Source organism: Protopterus annectens, chromosome 6.part0 (genome assembly GCF_019279795.1).
Source record: "Protopterus annectens isolate FY-2018-M chromosome 6.part0, PAN1.0, whole genome shotgun sequence".
Taxonomy (NCBI): domain Eukaryota; kingdom Metazoa; phylum Chordata; order Ceratodontiformes; family Protopteridae; genus Protopterus; species Protopterus annectens.
Genome location: NC_056737.1, coordinates 460,794,480 through 460,811,768, shown reverse-complemented (window position 1 = coordinate 460,811,768; position 17,289 = coordinate 460,794,480). Strand labels below are relative to the sequence as shown.

Here is a 17,289-nt window from a genome sequence, read left to right as displayed (position 1 = left end):
ATGATCGTTAAAGCTAAAGGACAGAGCATTTTTGTTTCTTTCTCTCCTGGATGTCAGAACTCTCAGGACGTTCAGGAAGGTAATGTTTCCTGCTTAGGTTTACCCAACATATAAGCAAATGCTGAAGAATTAGCCTCCAGTTAAGGTGCAGTGAGTTCATTTCTAGCTCATTATTTCACTATCTAAACTATAGTATTAGCCATTACACAGACGGAAACAGAAATAAAAATATTATTAAATTACAACACTGATTAAAACATGAAAGCTGCAGCCTCATTAAACTTACATGACTTATCGGGTTTGTCTTATATTAAAATTCATCTTTTCTTAGAAAAACAAAAAGATGCAGCTGTGCTACAAAATTCAAATTCACGAAAGATAGCAGACATACTAAAGTGAATGTTACATAGGTTCATGGGTAGGTACTAGGCTATCGGCCTAAGAGCATAAGTAAGCCCAGCCAACAAGGTTCCCTGGCTTACGCCACCCAAGAAAGTTAATTTCCTGTGCCCCTGTTGAGCAGAGCCACAGAAGTGATCCCCGGGGTGTATTTCCTATTTCCCATCCACTCATCTAGATTTTTCTTGAAGAGTGCTAATGAGGAACTTTGCTTGACATAGATGGGTAGCTTGTTCCAGAGTATAGGAAGTCTCTGGGACAGGAATCTATCCCTTCAGCATGTCCTGTTTATTGTGGTGACAAGGTTTAGGTCCCTAGAGCATGTAACTTGGAGGGATTGGGATTTCTTAAGGTGTAGCATGTCCAACAGCTCTGGGTTTAACATAGCTTTATATGTTAGGCAGAGATCTCCTTGGAGTAGGCGATATGCTATAGAGTAAAGCTGGAGTTTTTTGAGACGGTCAGTGTAGGGCATCTCTTTGAGGCCAGTAATCCTCTTTGTGAGGTAGTTCTGTGGCCTTTCCAGCTGCTGTGGATGTCTTGTGAGGTACATTCCAAAAGGGGCATTGTACTCTATAATGGGTCTAATGAGTGCCGAGTAGAGGGAAACAATGACCATGACATGGAAATATTATTTAGAGATAGTCAATTTCTCTGATGTCATGAATTGTAGAAACTAATTTTTATTTTAATACTACTAGCGATATTTTTTAATTATGATGGCTAATGAAAATAGAATATGAACTACTGTTTCTCAGAATAATTATCAAGATATCATGGGTCTTTCAGTTTATAGTACCCCTGTCCTTATCTCTCTCTCTCTCTGCATGTTTACGAGTTTTCTAGTACTAACAATCATTCATATCAAGAGATATGTCATTATGTAGTGCTAACAAGGTTACCCTACATTCTGCAGGCCACTCTAGAAAACTTCCATGACTGTTACTTTAAAAGGTAGTTAATCGGCACAGCTATTAGCACTGTAGTTTACAGTGCCAGTGACCCCTGCTCGAAGAAGTGCTTTGGCCATCAAGACCACATATGGTTGAAAGCTGCCTATCTCAAACAATATATTTACCCTGTGTGGTAGGAAGGATTCTGACAGCTCATATAACCAGACCCAGGAGTAGCCTCTTAATGTGCACATGTCCTACAAATACCCTAAGAAAACTTGCTATGACCCAAACACAATATAGTATTTACAGTATTTTTCTACCCACTCAAAGAAAAACTGTGCAGGATCTGCTGACACCCTAAGCAATCACATAATGTCCTTAGATAATCTAAAGTAGTTTTGTGGTTAAAACAAACTGCATTTGCAAAGAAGTTTTTAATCTTTTTTTTTTTTATTATTCATAAAAAGAAGAACAACTACACTCCTGCATTTGGTATAATTACTTCCAGAGCCAGGAATAATAACAAATCCTCATTTACAGTGATCATCCAGGAAAAAGTGTAGTTTGATTAGATGACTAAAACTGTAATTCAATTAGGCAGTTTTTTACCCAACTAACCTTCCACACATAATGTCAGTTCTAGGCAAACTGCCACTTGAAAAAACAACATACGTAGCTGCACAGGCAGTGCAGTGAAAACATTACAGATGACATCATGTTTGAAGTCTTACTCATTTAAACTCATTACATCCTTGAGCTAATATGCACAGAGATGGGAAGCAAACTCCCCAGCAGTGTAATATGATGCAAATGATGTCCTCAGGCCCAACAGCAGTAGCACACTCTCCTGCAGGTCACAGCAGCTTTATTTTTATAGCAGTTATGAGTTTGTAAGCCTGATAGTCTAAGCTGTCTCACCAGGGCTGCCCTTTTAACATATGTTTATCCCTTTAGTCTTAAGGTTTAGAGCAGGCCCACAGATTCCTGTCTTGTTTGGGGCTGCTATGGAGCAGAATGGCTCAGGAAGAAAAATAAGACTAAGGGCCTAAATAATCAAGTAAGGAAATAAGATACGTCTGCAAGATAAAAAAGTAAAGAGAACTGAAAAGGTTATGAAGCTTTAGGTGCAATCTTGCCCAAGTCCAATGGGCAGAATCTTGAAAGTTACTTACTTGTTATCGCAACCACATGTTTGCAGCAGTTGTAACTATGCTTTCTTGACAGCTTCTTCCATGGTCCACAGTGTACGCAGCTTAACCGTGGAATAATTATATAAAGAAAATCCCTCTTAGAATAATAATAATCAGTTTAGTTTTGTATTACTTTTCCAAACAACATATTAATACAACCGTGCTATTTCTAATATTGAATCTTTCTTTTTTTCCACACTGAATGATCTGTTATCCAAATTAAAAGCCACACAGCATATACCAGGTTTGTTTTTACTTAATCAGAGCACTCATTTAGTTTGTTGCCTACTAGTGTAATATATATGAAAAGTTTAGACACGTTTTAAAAATGCTGCGTGAACAACATTACGTAGTACAAATATCCAATCACAGTCAAAATAACTTACAACAATGACATTCTATGAAAAAGTACAAGCAATCCAATCAAAGTTAAATAAATAGTGTAGTAGCGAAAATAGGTCTTAGAAAAACTTATTTAGTACCGTTATCTAAATAACATGCTGATGAAAATGAGTGGTTGCTAAAATACAAATAATGGGTTACTAACAAGGTGTGGTAGCGATAATAACTGGGTAAACCCATGGTAGCGATAACAGGTGACCGAGAAAGCATAAAAAAGTGTTGTAGCGATAACAGGTGACTGGGAAACCGTAACAAAGCATGGCTGCGATAATACGTAAGTACCTCTTGAAACACCTTCAAAGGATATGATGTATCATTCTTTAGTAGGATTGCTAGAATTCTTTGAATGAAAAGCTTTCGGTTTCACTGAGAACTTACCAGGGGCAGCTGCTGTCACTGCATAGTTTTCTTTGTTAGAGGGCATTATTTCAAATAGGCCCATAATAACAATCCTCACTGTATGATTTTTGTTCACAGGAGGAAGATGTACCTGAATTGGAGATTGACATTGATGAGTTACAAGATCTGTCAGATGAGGAGCAACGATCAAAACTTGAAGTGAGTATCCCATTAATGTGCAGAAATTGTACTGTAAAAAACATCACAACAACTGGTGTTGAAGAGGAAGTGTTCCATTGCAAAATATTGCTCAAAGTCTCATGTTGTGACATTGTGTATTATAGATGACTAAATACTCTTGGCAGTCAGAACAGGCACAGGTGAAACATACCCATTCTGTGACAGTATGCCTCTGCTGTATCTGCTTAAATGACAAGGAAAAGGCAATATTGACCGAGCTTAATAAAAATATGCCATATACTGCATAACATATTGTGACACCCGTGCACTGGCCCAGCAATCAAGGAGCCTCAATCCTCACCACTAACACCAGTGAGGGGGGGGTCTACTGGGTCATAGTCAGGGCTTTAGCCCTCTGTGCCAATGGAGCTGGTTTCTGGCATTGTTTTTTTACCTGCAATTCTCCCCTAGTAACTAAACTGTGACAGGTGCCTAGTTATGAAGTCTGGGATTCCTGTTACAGCTATATGGACTCAATGTAATGACATAAGTAAATTCATATTTAGGACATTGTCAGTGATCTTTAGTATTTTTTTGTATATGTGGAAGTGTAGAAATAGAGTAGCGGAGAGATTATTTAAATGAAATGACTCTTAGCCCCCATAAAAAACATTAACAGTTCACTAAACATTTGCTGACCCACTGTGCATTTTGGCAGCTTAGCATGTGTGTGTGACATCTTGTCTGATTGCTCATATATGTCTTTGACTAATACTCTGTATCTGTTTGTATTGGATTAACCATGACTTGACTTTAGTTGCAATTATAATAAATTAAGAAATCCCAATGAAAAACATAGACACATTCTTGACTTCACTGAGGCAGCATGTATAGTAAAACAGTAACTGCAAGTGGTTTCATTTCAGTCGTTTGATTTTTGTTTCCTGTGATATTACTTGTACTCGCAGTTAAATTACTTCCATTTCTTATTTACTAGTTTTTCTAGGAAATCATACTGGTTATTCTTTACATTTCCTGTGTTACTTTTTTTCTATTTTGCTATCTTATTTATTTACTTTTGTGTCCTTTTTTTATGTCAATATTATTTAAGAAGCATGTCAGTAAACTTGTATTTGAGTTCTAATTTCCAGAGAATATGTGGCCTTATTCCAGACAATTTTGACACCTCCAAAGACTTTCTCGTGTACACTCCTGTACATGGAACAATAAATATGCAGAATATTTATTCCAGAGCACTGAAGTATTGTCTTGCTGTTATGACTGAAGGCAAAATATTTTTTATGTAAAAAGTGATCTCATCTTATTTTGGAGAAGGAAGGTTGCGTTAAAGTGACTCCAAAACTGCTCTGAGGAAGTATATTGTTTGGTTTTGTGATTAAAGTTGATTTCTTGTATTTTGTGGTTTGTACCTGAAACTGAAAAAATTCTATGACTGTCAACTGCTGCTATAAGAGTTCCAGAATTTGGAATGCAATAAGACAATCGTCTACGTAAGGGAATAGATGTATGCGCCGTCTCCTAGAATGTGCAGACACTGGAGCTAAATATTTTGTAAATATTACGAAGGCTGTGGGTAGTCCAGATGGGAGAATGACAAAATGCAAGGTGAGAATCTGCTACATGAAATCACATAGTTCCTGTGAAATTTTACACATGGTGAAGTAAGGCAATAAATTATCCATTTCCAAATCTGCAATAAATGTGTCCAGAACTATGAAGGCTAGATTAATCTTTCGAATTGCCATTCTGAATTTCCTTGTTATTATGTGGAAAATAATTACTGAAGGAATTAGAAGGCATGAAAAAGTTGGACTAACTTACAGAAGCCTGGTGAAGGTCCTTTGCATTGGATCTACAGTACCAAAATGCTCTTTCAAGTGTTTTACTGAAAATCTTTACTGTGTGCTCTGAGCATGATTAAAGCTCTATGTGATTAAATAGAAGTTTGGATGTTCTGGGCAAGATAATGTACAGATACAGATGTGCAGGGATCTTTGGTGCAGTAAATCTGGATGAAATGAAGTTACTTTAAAGCGTCATGTGAATGATTTTGCTGTATGTTTATAGGTATGTGGGGGGAAGCAATGGCTATAGGAGATCATGAGGGGCCAAACTTTTTCAAAAGAAGGCCTTTTGGAAGTGAAATGCACACACTAAAGTGCTTTTTGTGTCAGGAAAAGTTGATAACATCTCTAAATTTTGGACTAAGACCTTGTTATGACTTTCTATTATGAACTAAACAGCTGAATCTTTAAATCCATCCATCCATCTTGTTTTGTATTGCACTAGTGTAAATTCTTGGTCTCAACTTAAAAACACCACATCACCAAAAGCACTGTGATTTCTGATGCAGCAACTGTTTGAGTGAATACAACTAAATTCACTGCTGGGGTTACACAGTATTAAATATTTCCTTAGCTGTGCTCTGAATGTCTGTCTCATGACTGAGGTCAAAATGAAGCTTAACTGAATGCTGTGCTTAAAATCCGTTATATTTAACCATATAAATTTTTGATGGTTATAAAGGGATGTTCCGTAGAGTTACATAAAGAGGCCAAGATAACACTTGCATATCCTAATAACAATATTGTTTGTGTTACTACTTGTTAAAGTTGTTCACTTTTAGCAAGCTGCCCAGAAACCCTGAAAGGGGTGTTAAGCACAATGTGTTTGTTTAGCAGGGTGTAGTGTTAACTAGTATATGATGCATTTCACATGCCAAAGCTTGATGTTTCGTTCAAACAAAATAACTGAACTGTAACTACCTAGATTGTGAAGTAATACAGTGTTAACTGCATTTGTGTTTGTGATTATTATAGAAAATTTGAGTAAGACTAGAATGATCATTTAAATATGCATTTTACAACTAGTGATGAAGCGAGACATGGACAGAGTTTACAATTAGTAGGTAGGGACCAAATTGGAGAAGAACAGTATAGCAGTGATAGGGGGCAGTTATAGGAATAATAGTATGTGGCATACTCAGTACTAGATGGCTATTTAGTTTACTGTTGAACTCTTTCACTCATCATACAATAAGTCAGGTATTGGAAGAGAAGGGGAGAGGTGAATACCTAAATTTGAAGTTTTGTTTTCTAGCCAGGTAGCTGGAAATGACAGACGTGGGAAGGTAAGCAGGGTAAAAGGTATATAATGGCAATGACATGATATGTTTAGGGTGGAGAATTACACACCCAGTTAAGAGAGAGTGTGTGCTGGGAAAACTGACGTGGGTGGATACTGTTTTTCCTTAGGAAGAGACATTTGGAGCAAAGATTCAGGATGAGGAAAGCTTGAGGCAATGATAACAGTAGATATATTAGATAAGGGAAGGAAAAGGGGGTGTATTCACCTGCTGCCAGAAAGTATTTAGGTAACTAGAGAGGAGGGTACTAGTGGAAAATGGAGATAGACAGCTGCTGACTAATGGATAAAGTGGGGCCTGAGGTGGTCTGTTATTTAATTAATGTGATGAAAAGAATGTGCAGGATTTCTTAGAGGCATGTACTGGAGACATAAGAGGTTAGTGAGAAAGGAGACTTTAATACAACACTGGAAAACAGATTATACAAATTGCTTGGATGTGAAAAGGAATTTTAGGAGTAGAGAGACAATGAGGGGAGAGTTAGTGACAAAAGGGTGGGGAGAATTTGGAAACCAATGACAGGAGGGCAAAGAGTAAGTAGCATGTGAAAACTGATGATGGGATAGCAAACAGGGAGATGCATGTGAAGACTGATGACGGGATAACAAAGAGGGAGGAACATGTGAAGACTGATGGGTTAGCAAACAGAAAGGAGTAAGTGAAGTCTGATAATGTGAGAGCAAAACAGGAGAAGCATGTTAAGACTGATGATGCACAACAGCAAAGAAGGAATAGCTTTTCAAGAGACAAGAGAGTAAGAGATATAGGGAAGCAAAGCAGATTGCATATTAAAAAGGGGGGATTGAAAGGTAAGAGTGATTCAGATGGGGAAATTGTTTTATCTGACTATAGCCATCATCATCATCATCATCATCATCATCATAATCATCCATCCCCTTTTTCCGTTTTCTACATGGGGTTGGGGTGCTATATCAACTGTAGCCATCTCTCTCTATTCAATACCACTCTCCTACCTTCTTCGCCAGTCATACCTGACTGTTGCAGGTCTTCTCCCACACAATCTATCCATCTCTTTGTTGGATGCTCTCGTTTCCTCTTGCCTTCTTCTTGTCTATCCCAAATCTTCTTCATCAGATTGTCTTCTGCTTTTCTGCGCACATTCCCAAACCACCATTTTCTGTTCTCTTTGACCTTCTATGCAATTGCAGCTACTCTGGCATCTGTTTTGATGCCCTCATTTCTGCATCTGTCCCACAGTGTGTATCCTACCACCCATCTCACTCATGCATTTCATCTCCTTCACCTATAGCTTCCTCAGCTGCTCTGCCTTTACTGCCCAGGTTTCTGTACCATACAGTAGTATGGTCCTACCACTGTTTTGTACACCTTACTTATCAGCTTCTTTGATATTCTTCAATCATACTCTACCCCTGCCACTCTGTGTCAGTTAGCTGCAGCTCCTGTGATTCTACCTTTGACCTCCTCAGACTCCCCTCTCCTCAATCACCTCTCCCATATACTCAAAGCTGTTAATCTGTTCCAATATTTTCTCTTCTGTTTCAAGCGTCAGCTTCTTCTTATTTCCCCCATTTGCTGCCATCATAACTATCTTATCTGTACTGTTTCATCCCAGGTGTCTGCATTTTTGCATTCCATTGCCCTATCCTGTGTTGAAGTTCTTTCTCAGAATCTGCCTGTAATGCCACATTGTCTAAATACATCCACTCATCCACTTTGTTGATCCCTCCCCCACCCGTTTGCTGATGTAGTCCATCACCAGTATGAACAGCAGTGGACTTAGAGCTGAGCCCTGATGCACAACCTCTCCCACTGGGCTCCCCTCTGTGAGACCAAACACTGTTCATACTTGTGTCATTGTGTCTTTGTACATAGCCTGCATTAATTCTTCCAATCTTTCTGAGACTTCAGACTGCCACAGGACTACCCAAATATGCTTTCTTGGGATCTTGTCATATGCTTTCTCTAAGTGTACAAATGGCCATTTGGACTCTTTCCTCTTTGCTAGCTTCTACTCAACTGTCGTGCTGCAAACATCAGGTGAGTTGAGCTGCATTCTGATCTGAATCCGAACTGCTCATCTCCCATCTTACTTTCTACTACTCTGCATATTCATTTATCATTACCTCTCTCCAGAACTTTATGCAATGTGACAGGAGTTTGACATTTCTATACTGCCCACAGTTGTGGATGCCCCCTTTGTTCTTGCTTATTCTCTAGTTATGTGGGATACATCTGGGTTACACCTTTCTCTCTACACTGTTATGAGTACCCTCAGGAGCTACTTCTCTCCTATCTCACACAACATCTTGATTACATCTGTTGTGACCTCATCTGAGCCTGCTGCTTTCCCTGACTTCATTTTCCTTAGTGCTGTTCTTATTTCGTCTAGGGTGGGATCCTCCTCTCCTTTCATTGTAGGCTGTGTCTCGGGCAGTACAGATTCCGTGGGGTTTTCTTCATTCAGAAGCTGCTAAAGCACTACTTCCATCTCTCTTTTATTTTCTGGGCTGGTGTGCAGGTTCTTACTGGCATCCCTTATGAAGGGTGTCTGACTATCTTCTTTAATTATTGCAGCCTGATAGAGTTTCTTTGTGCCACCTAATGAGTCACTTCCAGAAGCTGGTGGACTGTCTGTGATCCCTTGCGCTTTGCTACTGCAACATTTCACTCAATAAATCGCTACATCAGAAATCACAGTGTCTATCTGACTACAAGATATGTTAAGATGAAATTGGTAGTAGGACAGGAGATAGAAGATGAGTATGCAGGAAGAAACTTTGAAAAGAGAATGAGAATACAGAGTGGGTGAAGAGAAAGTTGAATAGTGGTGAAGGAAAAAATGAGGGGGATAGAAACAGACCAGTCTTGGGATACTATTAAGTTCATGTGGAAGGAACAGGCATGTAGAAGAAGAAAAACGGAACAAAAAAAAATAAATACAGTAGCTAAGACAGGGAGCTGATGAAACTGTAGGCAAAAAGAGGAGGGGGAACAGAATAAAGGAGGAGGTTAATGAACTGCATACTGAAAAAGAAGAGGTACATCTGTTGGAAATAGGAAAATGGGGAGTCCTGTGGTAAAAGGAAGTGAAAAAGTAAAGGGAGGTTGTTGAGACACAAACCAAAAGAGGAACAGCAGAAGACTGGAGAAGGGATGCAAATGGAAGAGAGGAGGAGGGTGATGGAACTATGGTACAGCATAGACATTCAATGAGTTTTAATAGAACTTGTACAGAGGAATAAAAACTAGTGCATGGTACATAATAAAAATGGAGACAGAAATGCATACCAAAGATACAGCAGGGGGACATGCTAAAGAAAAGATAATATTTTAAGAGGTGGATATCACAGCTCTACAATAGGGAAGGCATTGGAGAAAGATGTTTTTTTCACTGAAAATATCTGTAAAATGTTATGGTGAGTGGGGATGTATAACAGAGCTTTCAGAAAAGGGAAGCTCCCTGATTCCATGTAGCAGGTCTTGATTATGAATTTACTGAAAGGGCCAGAAGACAGGGGGGAACTAGAAATTAATAGACAAATTGCTTTTTTTAAATGTGCATGTTATCTTAGTACAGAGTCTGGTGAATAAATTTGAATACACTGGAAATGGGTTTTGAAGAACAAGTTATTAGAAAACGCAGGTGTCTAAAGATGAAGCCTTTGAAGGAACACTAGATAAGTCTCTCACACAGGAAAAACAAATGGATGTAAAAATGGGGAGGAGTGGAAGTCTTTTTTGCTATTAGAAAGACAGATGATTCAGTGAGTTTGGGTCTTTGAAAGAGGTTATGAAGGGTTTGGAGCTTGGTGACAACTTTAGAAAAATGAAAGAAAATATTAGAGTGAAAATCTCTGGCACTTGGTGCCTTAGACCTCTTCAATTTCTTGATGATATCTTTCTTTGCTGTGGTGAGAATACCCCAAAACAGATGTCCCATGAAAATGGAACCTAACCTGGCAGCAGCACCCCAAGCATTTTCACCAAGGTTGCGAAAATTAGAATTTCTCAAGAGATACAATTGCATGCTTTCAGTACCTCCATACATATGTTCTGCGGTTATGGATGCTCAGCAAAAATATGCTATCAGGTGATTTGACAGTAAGTATTACATTACCAACTTTGAATTGAAGCACTAGGGAGCATTTTACTTATATGTTTATGAGTATAAAATAAAAAGTGCAGCATTAACATGGGAGAGGCCTCATCGCCATTGTGAAGAAAATAACAAGGCCAGAACCATGAGTATTGCATTGCTGTTAAAAGCACTTAGCTTCCTGTTCATATGTTTGCTCACCTGGGTCCAAAAAGAGATGAATGTCCCATAGCACTGGCCTGTAAAAACCTGTAAATTACAGAGCATATGCAGGATGAACTAGTTTGTTTCTTCCCCAGCCTTACCCACAGATTAACCACTGGGGCAAACTTTACTCCTACTGTGGTAGAGAAAGCAACAACCCATGATATTGCCTTTGACAACATACTGACATTCTAGGTACATACAGATGGAAGAGTAAGGAAAATGCCACCCTCTTCCTGCATTAATTGGTAACAATATGTAAAGCCTTTTTTGCCCAAATTATCATTGTCTGGGTTCCAAGAAGTCAACCCCAGTGAATTAACCTGATTACTTCACCATTGTTAGCAGCAAAATACCCAAATGCCACTCTTTCTCTTTACTGCATTAATTTATCTGCCTTAACCAAAAGCCCTCTCAGTCCTATAACACTGTAACCAATTTGTCAATATACACTGGACCACATATCAATCAAATGCTCATTTGCTCTTCTTATCCTTTTCTCAAGCTAACTCACAGTTCTTCCATACTGATTCATAAACACAGAGAATCAGATTGTGGATATTCTTAGCTGAATGGCTGACATACATCCAGTCAGATATGTAAAATGAATGCCTCCAGACTATTTGCTCAAGCAATAGTATTTCTGCTCACCAATAGGTACCATACGTATTTCAAAATAATTTGCTTTCACATACCCAACAGCCATAATGTAGGCAAAATCATAGCAGCTACTAAAGTGTATAACAATCTAGAGATCAGAACTAACCTTTCTAGACTTGGCCTTAAGTCTGGGGTCAGAATAATCGGCATAGCCTTCAGTATGACATTTTATCAATTGCACAGATCTTTCTACATGTATATTCATCATGTCACATGTATTTGGAGTCACCTAAGTGCTTCATTATTTTACTGGCCTACAAGTCTGGGTGAAAGGAAGTGCACAGTTTAGCTCGCATACATGGGTATAGCTGATCACAGACTCTGTGGTTTGGAATATTAATCTTATAATTCATGAGCTTTGATAAGGCTGCCGGTGAATCTGTATGTCTGACCACTTGTTTTCCATTGAGTGAAATAGCCAAAGATTTCTCTCCACATACACTGCAATAGTGACAAGCAAGAGTGAAAGCTCCAATAGATTTCTTAGCTTGATTGCCAATGCAAATAATAGCAAGAGGAGAACAGGCATCCCTGGTTTTGTCTTGCCTCAATTCAAAATGTCAACTCCAGTCTCCAACCTGATGCATACTTTTGAGCTAACACATACCATCTTGACTATACTTTCTTCTGCAAATCTTTCAACACTTCAAGCAGGTACTTCCAGGCAATCACGATCCAGACTCAATAAGACCATGGAATCCACACTGCTTTCCCAAACTGCACTCCTCTTATTGCCTTTCTGATATTCTCCCTAATAGGCCTACCTGGGATTAATGTAGACTGATTCATTTTCCCATGACTTTCTTAATCTGCTTGCCCATAGGGACATAGATATCTTGTTATCTATATTCTGTGCAGAGTACCTTTATCTATCTACTTGTATGAATTTTAACTTTTTTCATCACTTACTTTAACCTGTTCACTTTAGCTGCAAAATAATGCAACCTAAGGTGGTACAGAGCTGCCCTACTCTTATCTAATAATCACTGAGTTCTTTCCCACCACACCACAACAATAGCTTTGTACCATTCCTCCAAGTTCTGCCAAGTTCAAAGGTGCCCTGCAGTGAACCCAGTGAAGACATCCAGTTTATACTGGTGCTGGTGTGCCTTACCCCTTAAGTCCAAAAATTCCAGGCCTAGGTCCCTAACCAATCTCTGACACTAGACAGCTTTGAATAAAATAATGAAAGTCACCAGATCTTAGGATCACCTCTGTTCACCCTCCTTAGCAAAACCAGACTCAGAAGTATATGTAATTATTTATTTTATTTATTTGCCATTGCATACCAGGAAAGTTTGACTAGGCAGAACCCCTTTTCAGCAGAGGCCCAGGGAGAGAAGATCCATATAAAAACAGACATATAAATCACATACAGCAAAATAGATTTTACACATAAATTGGATAACATAAGAGAATATAAACAGAATTGTATATGTCATGAGAGACTTTAAATATAAAATTGGGTAACTTAACATGATCATAGTATATATTGAATACAAACATTACATTAAATTACAGACAATAGTAAAGCAAAATTGTATATTACTGTTACTGTAATACTAGTAGCTTGTTGCATGAGTAGTAAATGAAACTGAAAGTTGTATGAGTACTATTAAGGAGAGAGCTCATTGATGTACATATCCTTTATACTGCATAAGGTTTTATAAAGAAGAATTAAATAGGACTGTCATATTGCATGTATGGTCAAATATGGGGAAGAACACAACCATCACCAGATGGCTCCACTCTAAGAATTTATGCTTCATCTTCTTTCTCTCAGTCTATGCCATAAACATACTGGACCAAAATGTGAGTAAACACCATGCCCTCTGCTACCAAAGAAGACCTCCATTTGCATATAACTTATACCATGACAAAATCTACTAAACATTAACAGCCAGAGGAGTCAGTCTCACTCTTCCAGACTACCTGTCTTTGAAGAAATGCTTTTAAGTTTCCATTAATCCCACTTCCCCTTGTGCACAATTTAAGATTTTATCAGACAGATTTGACTTGGGAATGGAGCCCAGGCTAAACATAAATTGAAAACATTGATAGCAGTTTATCTTCTCAAGCCATTTAAAGTCCAATTATAAATAAGCCAATTCTCCTTCTTGCACTTCTAATTTTGTCAATATTGCCAACCATCTACATTTCACTCTGCCCCACTCCTACTCTGAGTTAAAGAAAGAAGAATAAGCAGTCATGTTACAGCCCATCTTTACAAAAGTGCATTTACCAAATGCACCTACACCTGGGAATGTTGAAACATCCTACTTCTGTTGTGTGGGCTCTTTAATACATTTATGATGTCCTTCTATTCCCAAGTTGCAGTATTCATAACAATAGGGAGGTGGCTGCCTGCAGCACCGGACATCCGGCCAGTATACCAAAGTCATGTTGCATATCAGAGCCATAAACCAACATCAGCTATAAATGTGACATCTGCATGTACCCAACCCAGAACGTTCCTGCTGCAGTGATCTACGGACCTCTGAATACCTGCTCGTGGAATCAGTTTGCTCATTTGACTTCAGCTGTCTGCTTCAGATAAGTACCCTTTTGGGTTTTTTGAATATATTCCTTCTTGCTTCCAGACATACATGTCAGCTAGGAAGGGAAAGTGTGCTTGTGGAAGACAAATTCCACATAAGGACACACACAATCAGTGTTTGTATTGTTTAGGAGAAGGCCACGACTATAAGTCTTGCGACATCTGCCAGTCCTTTGCACCTAAAACCTTGCATAGTTGCCCGGCTGCTTTAAAGTTATACTTAGAAAACCCAAGACCCAACATTTGGCATTAGGTATGGAGGGTGGGGTAGGTACCACCAAGGAGCCACCTTGGAAGAAAGACAAAAAAGTTAGGCCTGATGCCCATGCTGCACCTCAGGAGTCCGGTGAGACTCTCGAGGCGGATGTTAGCCCAGGGTCCCATCGGACGTCATTTTTACTGCTGGAACTGGGAACCATGGTGGAAGCCAATTTAGCTGAAACCCAGAGTACATCCACTGAACTAGATCAGCCATCAGGCCCTGATGGCAAGGGGGAACCATGGCTCGTGGCATCAGAGGGGCATACTACTGCCTTACCATCCACCCTGACATTGACTCCAAAACCAACTACTCCTACTATTTCTCTTAAGAGGAAACAAAATGAAAAACAAAGAACTACAGAAAGGCACCTGGATGGGAAGCCTTTTCCCCGAACTTGTTCAGAGCCTTCTAGGCTCTTCAGTCTCAGGTGCTCCAACCAGCCCTACCACCTATGCAGGTCTTGGAAGAGTCAGAGGAAGAACTCTCTTCTTCTGACGAATCCCTGACTTACTGTTCCCAACTTGAGTCTCCCAAGGACTTTGCTATTCCTGAGGAGGACACCATTAGTCCTGATTCTCCTGGGGAAGAATCCTTCTTTGGGGACACCATTACACTTATGAGAGAGCATTTTAAATGGCAGGTCTCTGATGTTTCTCAGACTAAAAAGAGGTATTTTGAACTCCTGCAGATGGACCAGCCTTCTCCATCTGCAGTTCCTCCTCTCCTTCCAGCTTTTCAGGATGCCTTTCGAGCTGCATCTCAGGTCCCAGATTCTCAGCCCCCAGCTTCTAAATGTCCTGATAGATTTTACACAGTTCTTGTTCAACCCCACCCCCTGCAGACCCAGCAATCATTGCTGCATCAGCAGACAAATCCTCCAGACAGTTAGCTTCCACTTCTTTATTCCCTACAGATAAGGATAGCAAGTTCATGGACAGATGGGGAAGAAAATGTATACTTCTTCCACACTAGCCATTAGAGCTATTAATTATCAAACCCACATGGCTAGGTTTGTTCTAGATATCCTATCCAAGGCCTCTGCACTAATGCCTGATGTGCCAGATTCTCCTGCTGCATCTCAGCTTTCCGCCCTGCTCTCTACTGCCTCTCAGGTGACCAGACATTCCATCAAGTGCAGTTATGATGCTGTAGAAGCATCACCCAAATCTGCAGCATCTGGCTCTGTCCTGAGAAAGTGCTCCTGGGTGAGACTCCAGCCCCTACCGCTGGATGTACAAGCCAAATTACTGGGTGCACCACTGGTTAATAAGGCCCTTTTTGGCACTGTTTCAGCTGAGCTCCTTAAATTTCTCCAAGAAAAGAGCAAGGAGAAACAAAATTTAAAATATTTGCTCATCTCACCCATTCCTAGATACCATAGGAACTAGCCACAAAGGACCAGTTTTGTAAGGAGACAGTCTTCCCACTCTACTGCACCACAATCTAAAGGATGCAGACACTCTAGGAAGCAAACCACTTCTAGACCCTCTTCCACCTCAACACCTACTCCCTTTTGAAGGCAGGTTGACCCAGACAGAGCTTCTCCACTGTGACTCAAACCCTTTACTCACTTCCACCCACCATCTAACCCTTTCCCTACCCTCCTGGTGGAAAATCACCTCAGAGACATGGGTCCCTTCCATCATCCAAAAAGGTTATTTTATGACTTGGGGGGCAGTTACCCCCTTCCAGGGGACACTTCAACCCCCTTCAAGCAAGCATCACCTTTTTCCTCCAATTTTGGATCAGCTCCTATCTCAGGACACAATAGAAAAAGTCCCTCTGAATCAGACAATCAAGGAATTTTACTTCAGGATGTTTTTGGTCCCAAGAAAGGATGGTTCTTGGAGACCAGTTCTGGACTTGTCTATCCTCAATCTATTTCTCAAGATGCCTACCTTCAAGATGCTCAACATGCATCATCTCTTACCTCTTATCCCCAACCAAGGCTTCATGCTATTCCTGGATCCGAGGGATGCCTATCTTCATATCCCCATTCACCCCAGCTACAGGAAATTCTTACACTTTTCAGTAGGTTCCTTACATTTTCAGTTTTCTGCATTGCCATTTGGGGCTCTCTACAGCTCCAAGAGTATTCACAAAGTGTCTAGCACTAGTTATTGTCCACTGAAGAATGCAGGACATACAAATATATCCCTGCCTAGATGACCTGTTAAACCTGCACCAGGACTGCAACTCACTTTAACATCATCTACACCTAGTGTGCAAGAACTTGGCAGACCTAGGGTTCACAGTGAACCAACAAAAATCCCAAATGACACCTACCCAATATCTTGTCTTTTTAGGGTGCAGAATAAGAACAGACAAGATGACAGCCTTCATCCCCTGCCAGAAAGTGGAAGTCCTCACCCATTACTTCCCAACTCTCCTTTCCCCTCCCATCCATCTCAGCCAGGGAATTTCTGAGGGTCCTAGGTCACATGGCATCCTTGATTCCCATGCTTCTCTTTGCAAGGCTGCATATGAGAACGTTCCAATGGGTCTTGAATAATTTGTGGAACCATCACTCCCATCCTCTGTATGTTATGCTCCCTCTTCTCCCATATTTGAAAAAGGAGCTGGCATGGTGGATTTTATCCCATCAAACTCAATCAGGGGATACCCTTGCAGATCCCGCCACCTTCACAACACCTCTACCCAGATGCATCAGATATGGGTTGAGTAGCCATTCTGGAAAGCAATAGAAACCAGAACAAAGTTCAGGGAGAGTGGTCCACCCAGAGACAAAGAGAACACATCAATATCAAAGAACTGAGGGCCCTTCTCTTGGCACTACACACATTCCAACAAATTCTCCTACCAGGCCCCTTGAAGGTAGTCACAGAAAATATGACTGTTCTGTGGTATACCAACAAGCAGGGAGGGACAAGGTCCTATCCACTTTGCACCTTGGCAATTCAGATTTGGTCCCTAGCAGTGAAATTACTCATTCACC

At 40.0% G+C, this 17,289-nt stretch overlaps 1 protein-coding gene across 1 annotated transcript in view; it reads left to right on the top strand.

The window, feature by feature from the left end:
* PPP1R14D (protein phosphatase 1 regulatory inhibitor subunit 14D) overlaps window positions 1–17,289 on the top strand; it is a 173,321-nt gene that overhangs the window by 122,610 nt on the left and 33,422 nt on the right. Inside the window, exon 2 of the mRNA XM_044074194.1 lies at window positions 3,365–3,445. Coding sequence (XP_043930129.1) covers window positions 3,365–3,445 — 81 coding nt within the window. The remainder of the gene's footprint in view (window positions 1–3,364; window positions 3,446–17,289) is intronic.